The sequence below is a fragment of the Silene latifolia genome, chromosome 2, assembly GCF_048544455.1.
Source record: "Silene latifolia isolate original U9 population chromosome 2, ASM4854445v1, whole genome shotgun sequence".
NCBI classification, from domain to species: Eukaryota; Viridiplantae; Streptophyta; class Magnoliopsida; order Caryophyllales; family Caryophyllaceae; genus Silene; species Silene latifolia.
This window is the reverse complement of record NC_133527.1, coordinates 168,625,022-168,642,033: the sequence shown is the minus strand read 5'-3', so window position 1 is coordinate 168,642,033 and position 17,012 is coordinate 168,625,022. Positions and strand designations below refer to the sequence as shown.

At 39.3% G+C, this 17,012-nt stretch overlaps 1 protein-coding gene and 1 long non-coding RNA gene across 5 annotated transcripts; both read right to left on the bottom strand.

The window, feature by feature from the left end:
* Nucleotides 1–1,000: 1,000 nt before the first annotated feature.
* Nucleotides 1,001–1,715, bottom strand: LOC141643327 (uncharacterized). Its single transcript, XR_012543683.1, has 2 exons — nt 1,231–1,715; nt 1,001–1,195 (listed from the first exon to the last, which is right to left on the bottom strand). It is a non-coding gene; the product is annotated as an uncharacterized LOC141643327 (long non-coding RNA).
* Nucleotides 1,716–1,872: 157 nt separating this feature from the next.
* Nucleotides 1,873–11,646, bottom strand: LOC141643326 (KH domain-containing protein HEN4-like). 4 transcript variants are annotated; one of them, XR_012543682.1, is made up of 8 exons: nt 7,899–9,028; nt 5,964–6,311; nt 4,553–4,798; nt 4,187–4,420; nt 4,002–4,084; nt 2,923–3,034; nt 2,379–2,584; nt 1,873–2,343 (listed from the first exon to the last, which is right to left on the bottom strand). XR_012543682.1 is itself a non-coding variant. In XM_074452439.1 (8 exons), the coding sequence occupies exons 2-8, from the start codon at nt 8,403–8,405 to the stop codon at nt 2,453–2,455; spliced, it is 1,662 nt and encodes a 553-aa protein (XP_074308540.1). In that variant the 5' UTR covers nt 8,406–8,447; nt 11,017–11,127; the 3' UTR covers nt 1,873–2,452. The 4 variants fall into 4 exon arrangements, 3 of the variants coding, with proteins under 3 accessions (XP_074308540.1, XP_074308541.1, XP_074308539.1); XM_074452439.1 differs by adding an exon at nt 11,017–11,127 and having other exon boundaries at nt 1,873–2,584; nt 7,899–8,447; XM_074452440.1 differs by lacking the exon at nt 7,899–9,028 and adding an exon at nt 11,017–11,646 and having other exon boundaries at nt 1,873–2,584.
* Between the last annotated feature and the right edge of the window lie 5,366 nt (nt 11,647–17,012).

Sequence of the window (17,012 nt, the reverse complement as noted above, 5' to 3'; positions counted from 1 at the left end):
GCAATAGTGAAAGTAACAATAATTACGGCGGGAGTGGTGAAATTATCAATATTAATCCTGAGATGTGAAAGTAACAATAATTACGGCGGAAGTAGTGAAAACAACAATAATTACGGCGGAAGTAGTGAAAGTAACAATAATTACGGGCAAGTAGTGAAATGTTATTACTATTGTTTCTTTAATAAGAGTAAAATATTAATAAAGCGGGAGTAGTGAATTGTCTCAAAATTTATTTCAGATCTTGGATATGTCATAAAAAATATATTAATGATTAATTTATGGGTTATATAACTTTTAAGTAATTTTATTTAATGAAAGAAAATAATAATTGTGAGTAGAGGTAGCCCGGGCGAAGCCGAACACTAATACTAGTGGGGTAGTGTGTTGGGGGTGAAGTGCAACACGAGGAAAGTCGATGGGAAGGTAGCACGACAAGAGGGAGTGGCGCTAAGGATTGATATTATTTATTTATTTTTTTTTCTTGATAAGGGGTTTAATCCCCCGACCCAGGCAATCCAGCGTCACCACCTGGACCATGTAAACCCCCCCAATTGGGGCCGCCGAGATAACCGCGTGCATTGCTCATCCGTGGGTTCGAACACGGGACCTCGCAATTCTTGCCTTTGCAAGCTTTGAGGTTACCCAAGTCTACCACTAGACTGCAAGCACTTGGTTATGCTTATGATATTATGCTACAGTAACATGCAATATTCTCTAGAGGTTACTCTTTCCGTCTCAATCATTTGTTTACCTTTTATATTAATTTAAGGGGTATTTTAGTTAATTAAAGATAAACAAATAATTGAGACAAAAGAAGTATGTGCGTAGGTAATAAATTTTACAACCACCATGCAAACAAAGGTACACCACCGCACATGCCATCGCAGCAGATAGTTTGTGTGTGCATTGAGGCCAAGTAATTTTAATGGATCAAGTTGGGGTTTTGAATAACACGCATAAATAGTCGAATATGGATACGAAATACTCCGTCTGTATGATATAACATCACACCATCATCATAATTATATTCCACCCATTGATATCAATACCTCCTGATGCAAGTAAAATCTCACTGTTCTTGTATTGCAGGTTTTTAGTGCCTCATTTGACCCAACAAAAATCAGCCATAATTGAGCGAGCACAGATGGATAGTAACTTGCCTAGTAGTAATCGCAAATACTACACAAAAAAGAACCTCATATCACATTTTCCCGTGGAAAAACTAAGCACAATGGACATCCCGCAATCATCAGAAACTCCTTCCAATCTAATATCTACAGAAACTCCTTCCAATCTAATCGCAAATTTGTACGGAGTAAGTACACTAGTCCTCTTGAGTACATGACATTTGAATTCCACTGAAAATTGAAATTTAATCCAAACACGACGTATTACGTATAGTGTATTTAGTGCACTTTCCCCTCTAAATTTATCGGCTTTATAAGAGGGTTAGGTTGAGTATACTTTTTTTTTTGACTATTTTTGATTTTTTTTGGTGTATCTTATTTTATAGATTATGATCCTCTTAGATAAAATTATTTAGGATTTTTTCTAACGAGTGCCTTTTTTTCGGATTGGTTACATATTAAGAGGCACCAAAGTTGGCTGGTGTGAGTGGTAAGGGCTCTCATCTCTTAAACAAGTGGTCAGGGGTTCGATTCTTGACTCTTGCGAATGAAAAAGCCAAACTTGGGAGGGGTCAACCCATTAAATTGCTTTCAAGATCTCAAGAAGGAGATTGCCCACCGTCGGTAGGGGATACTCCTGGTCAACACCAAAAAAAAAAAAAAAAAAAACATATTAAGAGGCTAAATAAAGAAAGAATTTAAGGAAAAAAAAAAAAAAAACATATTAAGAGGCTAAATAAAGAAAGAATTTAAGGAATATTTCACTAAATATGGAATAAATGAGTTGATTCTTACATTTCTCATGATATATTCCTTCAGAAAACCCTTTCATAAATTTACGTGAGGAGGGAAATTACCCAACTTTTTCGGGATTGGTTAGATGTTTAGGACGCACTCAACAAGAGTTCATTTTGGAGGGAAATTGAGAGTGTTACATTCTTTGGAGAGACCACAGTTAATTCGTCTGTTTAAATTACTCCTCTATATAATAGGGTCTATTTATAGAGAAACTAAAGGGCTTTGAGGCAGATTTGGATGGATGGCCGCAAAACGGACTTCGATATTAAATACTACTACTTGAATGACGGGAAATGAGATACTACTACCACTACATATTAGTGCCTCCTCATTTGACCCAACAAAAAACAGCCATAATTGAGCACAGAAGGATAGTAACTTGCCTAGTAGTAATCGCAAATACTACACAAAAAAGAACCTCATATCACATTTTCCCGTGGAAAAACTACGCACAATGGACATCCCGCAATCATCAGACACTCCCTCCACTCTAATATCTACAGAATCTGAGGAGGAGGAGAAGAAGTTTAAGCAGACATTAGAAAGGCTTGTAGAAGGCTCTGAGCAACCAAGGTCTGATCACGTGTCCCGGAAATAATCACCATTCCGTCATTTCCGGTTGAGCTAGGATCCCGCACTTCTACTTTTGCGTTTGATATCTGATCAAAAAATTCATATTGTTACCTACCTAATAAGAAGCAAAGTTATTTCAAGGACTTGCTTGGGATTAAGGTAATTATTACCCTGAGTAATAAAGCCTAAAACAAGAGGAAATAGGAGGAGATTGGTGGTTCGTGGTGGTTGTGGACGGTGGAAAGGTGAGGTGAGGGAGGAATCATTACCTCACATGGAGGCAATACATTACTAATAAAGACTCCATTATTAGAGCAACTATTACACTTTCCTCCATTTTTCAGTTCATCTAAGCTCTATAAATCTAGTGACAGTTACCTCCTTCCCAAGGAGCCCTAAATGATACAGTAGATTAGATTATTACCACTCGTAGACGATGTAAATTGCTACCATCTTCACCAAAGACGGCACTAAACACGTCTTTACGAACTGCAATCTCCACTTTTGTATTGGTCACTGTAAAAGATTTCTTGCCACTGCACACGCGATCAGACAAGTCAACATATCTTTCAGCGAGAACATCAATGACATTGAAACAAAAACGGAAAAACAGAAAGTGAGATCTCTGAGGTTTGCCACTTCACTCAATCACACGTGGGCCCCCCTCTTTTTGAATCATAAAACTTTGACTCGTGTTTACAAATCCAGAAAATGCAACAAATTACTTTTTTTCCATATAGTGATTCTCGTAAAGACAATTGATTAGAACAAAATTGCCGCATTCTAAACTTGTGGCGAAGAGATATGGTCAAACAAAGCTTTTGGGTTCTAACTTCTAAGTGATACCATGTGCAACGTGGCAAACCTCATAGGTAGTAGGTACCACGTAAATTTTCTGAAATGATAAAACTATCTTTCCACAATTCATCACTTTTTCACCAGCAAACCATGGATTATGTCTATAGCATTTAGCCATAGACTTGGCAAATGAGTCATACAAGCCGAGTTTTGGTTGTTTTTGGATCATTAGTTACATGTGATGCCGATATCAAGCAGTGGCTATAACGGTTTTTGTCTCAAATCAATCATTTCGGATCCGAATCTAAATCGAGTTGTTCTTTTTAGGTCTAGGCAAGTTATTCAGATCGGGTCTTGTAAAGTAACACATTTAGTGATGAGCTAGCGGTGAATGTGGGAACTTGCAGCCAATATATACAACTAGGCTTTCGGCCAAGATCTAACATGGGCGGAAATTGAAGGCCCCATCTTTTGGGCTGCAAGAATATGGAAAACTTAGACTTAGAGACAAAATGCAGAAATTTTTGTGAGGGTAATGCTGGAAGATTGCAGAGGAGGCAAAAGAACCATAAAGCCTTTTCAGCCTAAGGATATACGCATCATTCGTGATATAAAAAGAAGTGAAATCCCAACCGAATAGCACAAACACAAGAATATAAAGAAATTTGAACACCAAGAAACATATATTGATATGACTGAGCTGACCTGCCAAAATCAAAACCATCATTAACAGTTGCTGAATTGCCAGCACTACCCGTTCTTGTCGTCAAGCTGGATCCAGCAGAAAACTGTAAAAATACTCTACTTAACACCCATGGCAGAAACAATAACCAACCACAACATGAACAAAAGAAAAAGAAAAAAAAAAAGAAAAAAGAAAATACAGTAACCTGCGAATGGGGGAGCATAGGTGGTATAGAACCATTAGTGTTCGTAGAAACCTTGCACTCGTGCATCTTGCTTGTTACTGAAGAAATCTTGTTCCCTTGAGAAAGCTTATTAAAGAGATTATGTGGGAGAAGAGGCAAACTGTCTTTCGGCAAAGATGCATTGAAAACTCTCTCTCTCAATACCCAAGTAACTTGAAACAGCGCAATTTGTACATTAGGATAATCACCATCTATCTGCAAGCAGATATAACAATTAACAATCATCTAAATTTCAATAAAGTCAACTATCTGAACCTCGTCAAGTCAATTGGAACTTGGAAAAGGTAAAAAAAAAAAAAGTAATAGTCAACAACTCCCAAAACTCACCTGGAGGACTTTCTCATCAACAGTGGCACCGGCAGGCAAATTATCAAGTTTCACAACTTTTAAGGTAGCGCTATTGGCATTATGTATAGTTGACATGACTGAGACCTCTCCATCACTAAGCCAATCAGCTTGATATGGGGGGATTAATAGTCTTGCGGTCACTGTATTACCCTCCTCTGATGAGACCAATTCATTAAAAACGCGAACAGTAGCATTTTGTGCAATAGAGTATTGTGATTCCCTGTTCTTCAGGTGTCAAAAACAAGATATCATTTAAGTACCAGAGGCGCATAAATAGGGATGACACGGGGAAAAAAACACCCATCCAACCGATCAAAATGGATGAAAGGAAACCCGAACTAAAAGAATGACAGATGAATGGTGGTCGGTGGGTTAACTAAAAATGCTTCATCCAAGTCCTCATCCTGATATTCTTCCCTAATTAAGATATACTCCCTCCATCCCGGTCAATATTGTCCTTTGGTTTTGGCACAAAGACCAAGGAAAGAGGAGGGGGCCAATTACTAAATGACAAATGGACCAAATTGAGCGTGAATGATTAAATTGCTCATCAAATTCATTCTTCAAATAGAAAGGACAACAATTGACCGAGACACCCAAAAATAGAATAGGACAACAAGTGATCGGGACAGAGGGAGTATACTCCATTTTTCACACCTTCTAAACCTAATAAAGCAAAACTCACTACTATATTACTCCATTTTTCACACCTTCTAAACAAATATTTAATTAAAATACTCACTAGTCAACCAGTTAACAAACTAGTTCGCTTTATATTTTTAGGTAAATAGTTTTTTTTTTTTTTACCTTTTCAGAAACATAACTAGTTATCCCTTGTCTATCACTTGATCACGCGTTTCATCCGCGGGTGACATATAGATGGGTTGGAGGTGATAAGTTTTGTGGGTGACGAATGGGTTGGAATGTTGGATAAAAATTTTATAATAGTAACTTGATGCACCGAGAATCCGAGATGAACGGATAAGTTATAGTGATAAGTTTCGCATGATATATGGGTTGGATGAAATTTCTAACGTAGTAGATTTACTAATTAAAAAATAACCATTTTTTTAGTATCCAACACTTTTATAATGTACCCTTTTGACTAATGTTATCTTTTACTTTACAGATAAAATAGCAATATTACCCATAAGTCAAAAGAATTTAAGAGTAAAGGTATCACCTCTTTTGTTACTTGTGTGGGGATAGTACAAGGTCACACCTTAATTTCGATAGATATAGAACGGGCCATTTTTTATGCAATAAATCACAACAGGAGAAATGGACAATATTGGGAGGGAGATTCTTGAAAAGGCAAAACTAACAAACTCATTTTGCCACATTAAACTAGTTACCTAGGAAATTTTAAAAGCCCGGGACAAAATCATACCTCAAAAGCGGATATGGTGACAACACGCTCACAGCCAGTATCAGCAGCAGAAAAGAATATAGCAGCTTTAGTCTCTTCCTCGATCATCTTTACTTTTTTTCCTTTATATCCTATTACACCACCAGCTGAGTGATAGGGACATATAAGCTTGAAGACCACTTTAGCTACTACTCCTCCATTAGCGGTATTGTCCACATGTGCATTGCGTGTGTCCATTTTCATGCTTCGGTCCAGAAACTGAGAGGATGTTGCTTCAGGAGCTCCTCTTTGGATTTCTATTGCTTTCTGCTGAAGAAATCGTGAAATAACCACCAGTGCTTTCTTCACAGGTATACTGCCACCAGTGATCTACAGAAGTGAAGATTTTAAATAGGATAAACTAACGCATACAACCATATATTTCAATTTCTAATGGAGCTAAAAACTCATTACTCTTTGATTCTGGATTACGATGGAACACAGCAAAGTGACCCGCTAAAGTGGCCACTCTTCTTTCTATGGTGAAGTACTCCTAGTAGTCATTTGATGCACTTCTCAATGCAACTTTCAACTTGGGTTATCTGAAAACAGACTCTTTGCTGTTAACACAAGGGTAAAGCTGCGTACATTCGACCAAACCTTACCCCACAATTTGTGGAAGTCGTTGAAACATCGGGGTAATGTTGTTGTTGTAAAGTATACAACCACACATCTCCCCAGTTTATAGAAAAAATATAGTGTCACACTGTTGTAGTCTTATTCTGAACATGAAGCACATCATTAGCATTTCTTGTAGCAAGAATGCAAACTCTATAGATCACTCGTAGTGAGGGATCACCTATTAGACACAGGGAAGAACGCAGATTTGTATACCTGGTATTTTGGAAATCTCTAGCCTTGGTCGCGCAGCAAGATACATTCGATAAAATATAGAGAGCAATAATCACAATAAGTTTTCTTATGAGCAAAAGCAATGACCATAAACAACACTTAAATATAAGCATAAAACTAACGATTGAAAGGCTGAAATGTTCCGACCATCACATTCAGTGTATGTATACTACAAATATTTAGGTTGACTATGACTTTACCCCTAATTTACCTTAACCCTAGAGTTGCTCAATCATAATAACCCTAGCGGTTGTTTCCGAATGACCCAATGCAAGATTCGGAAACAGCCTCTTTGTGTTGCTAACACAAGAGTAAGACTGCGTACATCGAACCATCCTTAATCCGCAATTTGTGGGAGCCATTGAGGCACCGGGTTAATGTTGTTGTATTGTGTAGAATTATCAAAGAAGATGAAGGTTCGAAGGATTATATGGTCATAACTCATACCCATAGGCATCATGACGGAAATCCTTCTCGTGTTTAATTTCTACAACAAATAATTACAAAACTAAGAGGAAATAATGAGAATGTGGACGAATTAACTCCGCTTTCAGTGGATCCAATGACTCACTATTCACTAAATTGACTACAAAGTAGCAAACACTAAATACAATTGACAATTCCCGACATAATTTCCATTTTGGGTCATTAGAAAACACCCTAAAGTTGAGACACCACCCACTAGACTCCCACCTTCATCCCACAATCTGAGGGGGCCCTTGAGGCAGTAGGCACCCACTAGACTCCATGTATGCACAGAACCTAAACCGATAAAATGTCAGTGTTAGTCATATTCTATCAGAGTACTACATACTTGGCAGAAGTAGCTAACCAATTTCTCCTATGCTCGGAAATAGAAACCAAGTTCCGTCTCAAAATCCCGGACTTGTATTTTCAGCAATGGAATAACTAGCGAGTTTGACAATATCAAAACAAGACCACCCAAATGTAAAAGCTGTCATAATCAAAATGTAGGCATCAAAAGAAACAAACTTTAACTTGCCGCAATTCATAAAATAGCGGGAATTTTGAAAAATGTATACAATTCATTGAAATTAGACATACCTGAACCAATTCGTCTGAATGAGACGAACCAGGCGGAGGCGAAGCTAGTGGCCAAATCTTAATATAAGCGTTGGTCTCCCGACAAACCTTATTAATCCTGTGACCACCTCTACCAAAAACAGCACCCGCCATACCCGGGCCCACGACAAGCCGACACTTAACAACTTCTCCTCCACCACCACCACCACAGCCACCTCCTTGTTTTTCTTCTTGTTCGACCTCGAGCATACGGTCGAAGACCCTAACGAGCGCATCCTGGGCCGGGGAGACCTTAACTTGGGCGCCGTGGACGAGGATGGTTCGGGTGAGTGAGTGGTCCCCAATGACGCAGACAATACGGTCGAGGGCGGTGGGTCCAGCGACGTTGACGGAGATTTTGGAAGAAGTGGCTTGTCGGAGTGAGTCAATGATGGTGCCTTTGGGGCCGATGAGTCCGCCGACGATGTGGGTGTTGCATATGAGTCGGAATTGTACTTGGGTTTCTCTTTCTTGGATCTTTCTCAGCATTTTCAGAGGAATCAAAGATTGTAACTTGTAAAGACCCACTCACTTGTAGTTGGAGGTGATGATTAGAGAAAACGGTATGAGTTAATGAGTATATAGTTCAAGTACGGTTGGCGCTTAATTTAGTTAGGGTAAATTTATTACTAAAAGATAATTGGGCCTGTTATCTAAGAATGAATATTGGGCCTAGTCAAGTGTTTAGCGAAAAAGGAGAGAACAAAAGGCCAGAAGAGTCACACTCACGAGAGGTCGAGAAGAATAAGGGAGTTACTAGCGGTTATTTAACTACTCTAGAGCTGATCATGGGCCGGGCCTATGCGGGCTTGGGCCGGACCGGGATGATAAAAATGGCCCACATGTGCGGGTTGGGCCGGACCGGGCCAAATGAGAGGGCCTATTTAGCAAGCCCAAGCCCGGCCCTTATGGGCTAAATCGGGCTTTTGGGCCTATATGGGCTTTTCGGGCCCTAAAATTTACGACTTACCGAACGAGATAAGTAATATAATACCTTCAACTTGTACTTTAAATGTGCACTTAGTATAAAAAATCGTACAAAGTATGATGAAATACATATGAATTAATCTCCAAAAATAGAATAAAAGACAATCATCGACACATTATAATGCTTAATCATATCTAGTAGATATGATTATGTTACGTGAACATCGCTTTTAAATCTCAATAAATATATACATGAGTTTATAAGGAATTATATATAAAATTTACGCTACTTAAACAAATTTTATAAGAAAAATATTCTTTAATTAATAAATATGGGCCGGGCCGGGCCAAAAGTTGGGCCAAATGCTTGGCCCAAACCCGGCCCAAAAGTACATTGGGCTTTTTTGGGCCGGACCATGGGCTTTTTTGGGCTAAAATAAAAGGCCCAAGCCCTTCAAAAAAGCGGGCTGGGCTGGGCCGGGCCAATGGGCTTGGGCCATTTGATCACCTCTAAACTACTCCGACTAAAGGAATCAATGAAAAATGCATATATAAGGATTGACCAAGAGAAAAAGACAACACAAACCACTACAAATGAGTTTATCTTTAGATCTTTAATTTTATATTTTAGATTTTAATCTATCTTAGGGTAGATTTAGCACGGTGAATCCTTCATTCAACGATAGTAATTAGCCATCTATCCCTTAGTTTGTAATTTAGCATTCATAAGTATTCTTATGAAAACTTTGTTAACATTGTATTTTTGCAGATTCATGTGTTTACACTATAAAAATCATACCCAACTACAATAGGTGGGTAACATTACAATTCAAATTTTGAATTGTCGATTATTCTAGACTATAAGAATCATATTACTCATCCTTTAACGCTAAATTATACGGAGTATAAGTAATTTAGCACGGTAAGAATCATATCAAGCATCTACAACTCTGCTTGAACCTTTCCACTTAAAGGTAGATCACAAATTGTAGAAGGGAGTTACGACCTCCAGGATGGTACTATGCTTGACTCCACACAAAAAGTGGCGACCATAGTGGAATGATTGGTGTAATGGGAATTGTATATACTTAACTAGATCGACGTATAGAATGAGATAAGCGGGCAATCACTGTAAAGAGCAAGGCTTTACCAATGCTGAAAATACATCCTTATAAATAGTATCTAGCAGTGATCCATTGGAGACTACCCATGAAAGGAACTTGGACAACCCTCGTTCTAGGTCTACTCCTAATGATGAATTCCTAATATACATGGAGAATCTGAACATGCTAGAAGCGTGGTAGATGACATAGATAATGTGAATAAACGTTATCTACGTAAACTACATAAGAAATATGTAGGATCTTTCAATGTTGATAGGGATTAGAGATGCCTTGAGATATGACTTCCATCATTCCATGAGCATTATAAGCTCTTAACCCAAGAAAATGCTAGAGTTTTCACAAATATTGTAAGATCAATTGATGAAAACTTTAACTCTTTTAAGGATAATCAAGCAGGGGAGTTACTTAGGTAACTATAAGAGATAAAAATTCTCACAACCGCTACTCAAAAGGCTTTATCAAAAGATGTAGCCAAGAGTTCATAAGCCATTTAGAACCATTAATTGACAAACATAATAGCTTGAATGAACTCTCACATAAGTTATTGGACGATTGATTTCAAGGAATGATCAATAGAGGAGTAAATATTAGGGGCTATCATAAAAATATAGAAATGTTCACTATGGTTTAAGTGAGCCTAGATCACCAAAACCTTCACCTACTCAATACTCATCATGAAACCAATTCAAGACAAACAAGTTTGTGAACAAGTTAACAACACATAAAAACAAACCAATTCAAGATAAAAAAATTCTTGTATCCATCAGGTGGACCGTAATCCTTATACTTAAACTTTTATAATACGGAGTAATCCATTTAATTGAGCCTTTAAGAGTAAAGATGACCGTACTCACGAAAAACAGGAGAAATTTTTCTTCAAGACAAACAAGTTGAGAACATGAAGAAGTCAACAACACTTTAAAAACAAGACCATCCAAATGTAAACAGTGCATAATCAAAATGTACCCATCAAAACAAACGAACTTTAACCAACTCATAAAATTAAGGTAATTTAGAAAATGTATAGAATTGATTGAAATAAGAGGTACCTGAACCAATTGGTCTGAATCAGACGAACCAGGCGGAGGCGAAGCTAGTGGCCTAACCTTAATATAAGCGTTGGTCTCCCGACAAATGTTATTAATCCTCTTACCAGCTTTACCAAAAACAGCACCCACCATACTCGGGCCCACCACAAGGCGACACTTAACAACTCCACCTCCACCTCCTTCCTCTGCATCGACCTCTAGCATACGGTCGAAGACCCTAACCAACGCATCCTGGGCCGGGGACACCTTAATTTCAACGCCGTCAAGGAGAATGGTTCGAGTCAGCGAGTGGTCTCCGACGACGTGGACAATCCGGTCGGACCCGGCGGGTCCGAAGGCGTTGACGCTGATTTTGGAAGAGGTGGATTGTTCCAGATATTTAATGACGGTGCCGTTGGAGCCGATCAGTCCGCCGACGATGTGACTGTTGCATACGAGCCGGAATTGTACTTGGTTTTCTTTTTCTTGGATCTGTCTTACTTCTTTGTTTTTCGGCATTTTTTTTAGTTTGCTGTGCTATAATTTTTGCAGGTGTTGAGAGTTGGCCGGTTTTCTCACTAGAAGGGTATTTGGTTTTAAAAATGGTGGTGATGAGCGGAAAGATTTGTAATGACAGCAATTTTGGGGGATTATGGGCTCTAAATTAGTACTTTACTCGTTTTAATTATTTGTATACATTTACTTTTTGGACACTATTTATAGGTAAAAAGGAGTCTCACTACAACTTCTAATACATAATATAAAAAATAGTCGAGTACATTATGAATATCAAATTTTTATAATTTTTAGTAATGTGTAACTAAATATATGAGTAAAAGAAAACTTACAATTCATTGGAATGGAGGAAGTAATTGATTAAAGTCCAAATTTGAGGATTTCTATACTACTTATAAAAGAGGATAGTATCGTGACAGTTATTTGCATGGCATATGTCCTTGTATGACGTCATTATTTATTTTTTGCCACTCTTTATTTTTTAATATGCTTTTCAAGTAGTATAGATATTATGACACTTATTTACATGGCATATGTCCTTGTATTACGTCATTATTTACTTTTTTGCCACTCTTCATTTTTTAATATGCTTTTCTGAGATTACTTTGAGTTGTTAGATAGAAACATACTGTTGTAATGGAGGCGTCCCGTTACCCAAATAGTTAATTGATAAGGCGATAAGAACAATAAATAACGAATGTAAATAAAGTTGACACAAAGATTTACGTGGTTCACCAGTAAAATAACTGGCTACGTCCACCCTGCGAGGAGATCAAATTTCACTATGTGGAGAAAATAGTACAACAAAGAGACCCAAGACACACGCGCTCAATATGAGCCAAAAGTATATTCTATTCTACCAACAAATATAGTAGTCTCAAAGGAACAAAAGAAACTACCCCAATAAGACGAAGGACAAATAATCTTGAGGCCTACCAAGATCTGAACAAACTTCTCCGATCTTCAAAGACAGACGAACACCAATAATAGAGCCCGGAACAAATTGAGTTTTCTTCTTCAGAAGGAACCTCACAAATCGACCCTCTTTATTGTGTTCTCAAAACTCTCTCTTAATTTAACCTAGAATAAAACTTGGATCTTTATATATTTATTTCACCCAAGATAAAATATCTAGTCTAATTAAGAAATAAACTAATAGACATAATACAACCGAAACCCGCGAAAAACAAAGTAGTGAAGTACCTCATAAAACTGACGAAGACCAAATTATATGCTTCAGATTAGGAAAGGTGGAGGGACCCACTCTTTCCAAAACATAAACCCAAATCACGTGGAAACTAAGCACGCACACATGTACCTCAATTAGTTTCTAGCATCAGACTTTTCTGCGACTCACAAAGAGCTCGGTATTAGACCTCTTCTACTCGCTTAACTTTGTTCCCCTTCATGTTTTAATTTAGACCGTCTTCGACACAAATTCAAGGCATGTATTTCTAACAAATCTCCACCTTGACTTGAATTATTCAAACACGAACCAAACCAAAAGAACTAAACCAAAATCAGCTTCAATAGAGTCGATCCGCAAGTCACTATCTGTCCCGATAGTCTCCACTTTAACTTGAACACAACTCCCAAAATAGACAAATGAACCAAATGTGCAACAAATGTGACCAACATACGAAGTACCCAATGTAGTAAGCTGAAAACTACCAATTGTACTAAGTACCCAACATATCTTCATACCAGCAGGAAGGCCAAACGTAGCAAACTCCGAAGAGGACTGATACGTGCCTAATGTATAGTCTTTTTGGCCTATTTCAGCACGTATTCCTATGCATTTCTTTACTGTTTTTATAGTATTTTGCCCCGAATTGGCTACTTTGGTGTATTTTGTCCTTTTTGTAGGGATAATCGCGGAAGTAGCGGAACCATACTCCATTTCGTCCTTTTTGCATGCATTTAGAGGAGACGGACTCGTCCGGAGTGAGATGTTGCACTTAGAAGTGTCGTTGCACGCATTACGAGGCATTTGGGTGAAGACGTGAGCTGAATTGAAGACCCAAGTGGTCTATCGAGCTGTTTGGTGGACGATCGAGTAGTCCATAAGCTCCCCAAGGCTCGATCGAGCTATTCCTTACTCGATCGAGTAAGTCGCATTTGACCAAGTCCTCGATCGAGAACCCCGCCGGGTCGATCGAGGAGTTTCTCGCGAGATCTTGCTCGATCGAGTGGTTTAACCCACTCGATCGAGTGGCTTTCGACTCTATGGGCTTTAATCGATCCGTGTTTTAATTATTTCCGCAATAACACTTTGTGTTTGGCTATTTAACCTATGTTTTACTAGGTTATTGGTCATCAACCTTTTACCTGTTCTTTTTATCATCTTTTTACTCTCTTAGTTGATACATTAGACATCATTTACTTTCTACGTTGCTTCAACCTTCGATTGCTACTCTTGTTTCCTAATTGCTTTGCTCGGATTTCGAGTTCTTTACGCCGAATTTGCTTTGGATTGTAATTCCCTTCCTTCTTTCAATAATAATTAACCTTCTTGTTGTTTTTAATTCTTGTTTTTGTTATCGTTCTTCCTTGCCCTAATTTTTATTATTGAATTTTATTGTTATTTCGTTATGTCATCTGCTGGGAATTTATCTGCTGTTAGATTAATTACGAGTATGAGTAGCTAAACCCCTTCATGTTGGGATTAGGGGATCCGCGGTAGAATAATGACGACGTAGTGAATGAATTAGACGAATTGATTAAAGAGACTCTGTCACTATAGCAATATAACTGTAATTCTCGACCTAGTTGAGTGCACGCTTCTATGTCACCCATTAATCTGGCTACAATTAATCCTGGATCGAAAGATTGGACTAAATAGGCCTGCTATAAACAGTAGACTACCCTAATGAGGGCGAAAGTTAAGTTAGTGGTATTTTAGGGTGGGAAGTGGACCGAAAGGACCTTCTAATATCCGTCTCGCATTAGTTCGTCTGAGTCATTTACTGCTAAGTTGTTGAACTACCGTAGTGAACCGAATTCCCGACATGTCTCCCTCTTATTGATAGTTTAATTCACTTCTTGCTTTACTGCTCTTGCCTTATTTCTCTTCCTTTCAACTCCGTAGTTAGAATCAAAAATTTAATCAAACCCAATTGTTACCATAGATTAGAAATAGATAGCTGTAGTTGCATTACCTCCCTGAGGATTCGATACTCGACTGCCTCTACTACATTTTTAGTTGAGACCGTTAGGTTTTATTTTTGACAGTACGCGACGACGTGTCAAATTTTGGCGCCGTTGGCGGGAGGCAATTGTTTAAATTACTAGCTGTTTTTATTTTTAATTCTTCTTTTAGTTTAAGGAACATCGTTCCTTAGACTATTCTCATATCTTGTCTGTAGTTTCGTCTTATGCGCAGTCGCAAGGTGGTCCACTACGCCTTTTGATCCCGAGATTGAGAGATCTCTCGCACGTAAAAAGGAGACTATTTCAAGAGCAACAGCGAGAGGAAGAGCCTAGTTCTCGCGGCGCTTTTTACGAGAACGAGCTTTTCAAGACAATCCGCCTCTTCTCCGCTTTCCGATTTATCACTTGAATCTATTACTTTCCCGAAATTTCCCGAAATGGCCGAGGAAGCAACCATTGCTAGTCACTCGTAGCCCACGGTTGACAATCTCTATAAAGGGTTCGAACTCGCTGGAGATGCTAGGAAGTTCGAGCCAAAGCCTCGCATACATCAATATGGTCGAGAAAAATCGGTTCGGGGAGCCGCAATCAAGACGCGGCTCAAAGATATGGAGACTTTCATTGATTATTGCTGCTCCATACCTCCTCCCACTGGCGTGACAGCTGACCAGATCAAAGAAACTATGTTCATCTTCTCACTCCGCGATGCTGCAAGGGAGTGGTACAGGGATTTGGACCGAGCTGCTCACGGCATAGTAGATTGGAATTCGCTAGCATTGGCGTTTTATAAGAAGTATTTTTCTGCTTCGAGAACCATAGCCATCAGAGCTCAGATAACAAGTTTCAAACAAGGGCCTGACGAGAACTTCCACGAGGCATGGCTTCGGTTTAAGAAACTGGTGCGGACCATACCGCATCACGGTTTCGAAAAGTGGAGCCTGTGTAACCATTTTTACAATGGTCTATATGATGATCAGAGGGCTATATTAGATGCTGCAGCCAACGGTCGATTCGCTGACAACTTGGGAGCCACCAAAGGGTGGAAGATTATAGATGATTTAGCCACTCACAGGGCTGAATATGGGAATTCAAGAGGAAACCAAAGGAGAGCCGTTGAATCCTCTTCGGTGGCCGCATTAGAAGCCCTTACTGCTAGGTTCGACAAGTACGAACTAGGGGGAGCTCTCAAGCCAGGGATGTACCAGGTTAATGCTATGACAGACGGTCCTTTCGTCTGTACGAGGTGCGGGGTAGATGGACATGTCGCTGATTATTGTCCTAGTCCTTATGAGCAATGTGCTGCCTTCCAACATTACAGGCAAAACAACACTCATTACGAGCCGAATATCCACCCCAATCTGAGGTGGAGTAACCAGAACGTACTCAATCCCACCGCTCCTCCAAATCAGCAGCAGCAGCCTTATATTCCTCCACACCAGAAGCAACAAGGCTATCAGAAGCCTCCGTCATTCAACCCTCATAACCAAGGTGCTTCGTCATCTAGTGGGGTGAGTGAGATAGGTGAGCTAAAGTCCATGATGCAGTCCATTGCAAAGCAATTACAACAAAAGGACACGGCATTCAAGGCACTTGAGACTCAAGTTGCCCAACTGGCTGAAAATCAATCTTCAAGGAAGCCCGGTCATCTACCGACTCAAAATGACAAGAACCCAAATGAGACGGTGCATCTGATAGAGTTGAGAAGCGGTCTTTCTTATGAAGGTCCGGAAGTACAGAAATCAGACCCGAGGGAAGTTGTCGCTGATTATGAACAGTGTTCTGTTAAAAGAAAAGGACTCACGACAAAACAACTACTCGATCGACTGAAAACTGGTGTTCGATCGAGTGGAACTGATGAGGAAAGCCCTCGATCGAGTAGTCTTTCTGCTCGATCGAGTGAACTGGAAGCTGAAGATGGTCGATCGAGTGGGAATGTTGCTCGATCGACTGAAGTTGCTGAAGAAACTGCTCGATCGAGTGAACACAGTGCTCGATCGAGTGACACTGATGACGGGAAGCTTATTCGAGAGCCTGCTAGTGCTCGTTTAAGCGAGGAATTACCAGAAAGACCTCGTTCGAGAGGTAAGAAGCGTCCAAAGGACACCGAACTTGCTCCGGAAGACACTTTGGAGGCGAGAAACAAGGGACTTGAGATTCCAATTACGGTTCCCTTCCCGAGGCGGCTGCAGAATACCAAGATTAATCAACAGTTTAGCAAATTTTTTGAGCTTTTGAAGAGTTTGGAAGTTTCCGTGCCGTTCACTGAATTGCTGACCAAGGTACCCTCTTATTTAAAATTTATGAAAGAAATTTTAGCACGTAAGAGGACTATAAATGATAATGAGACCGTA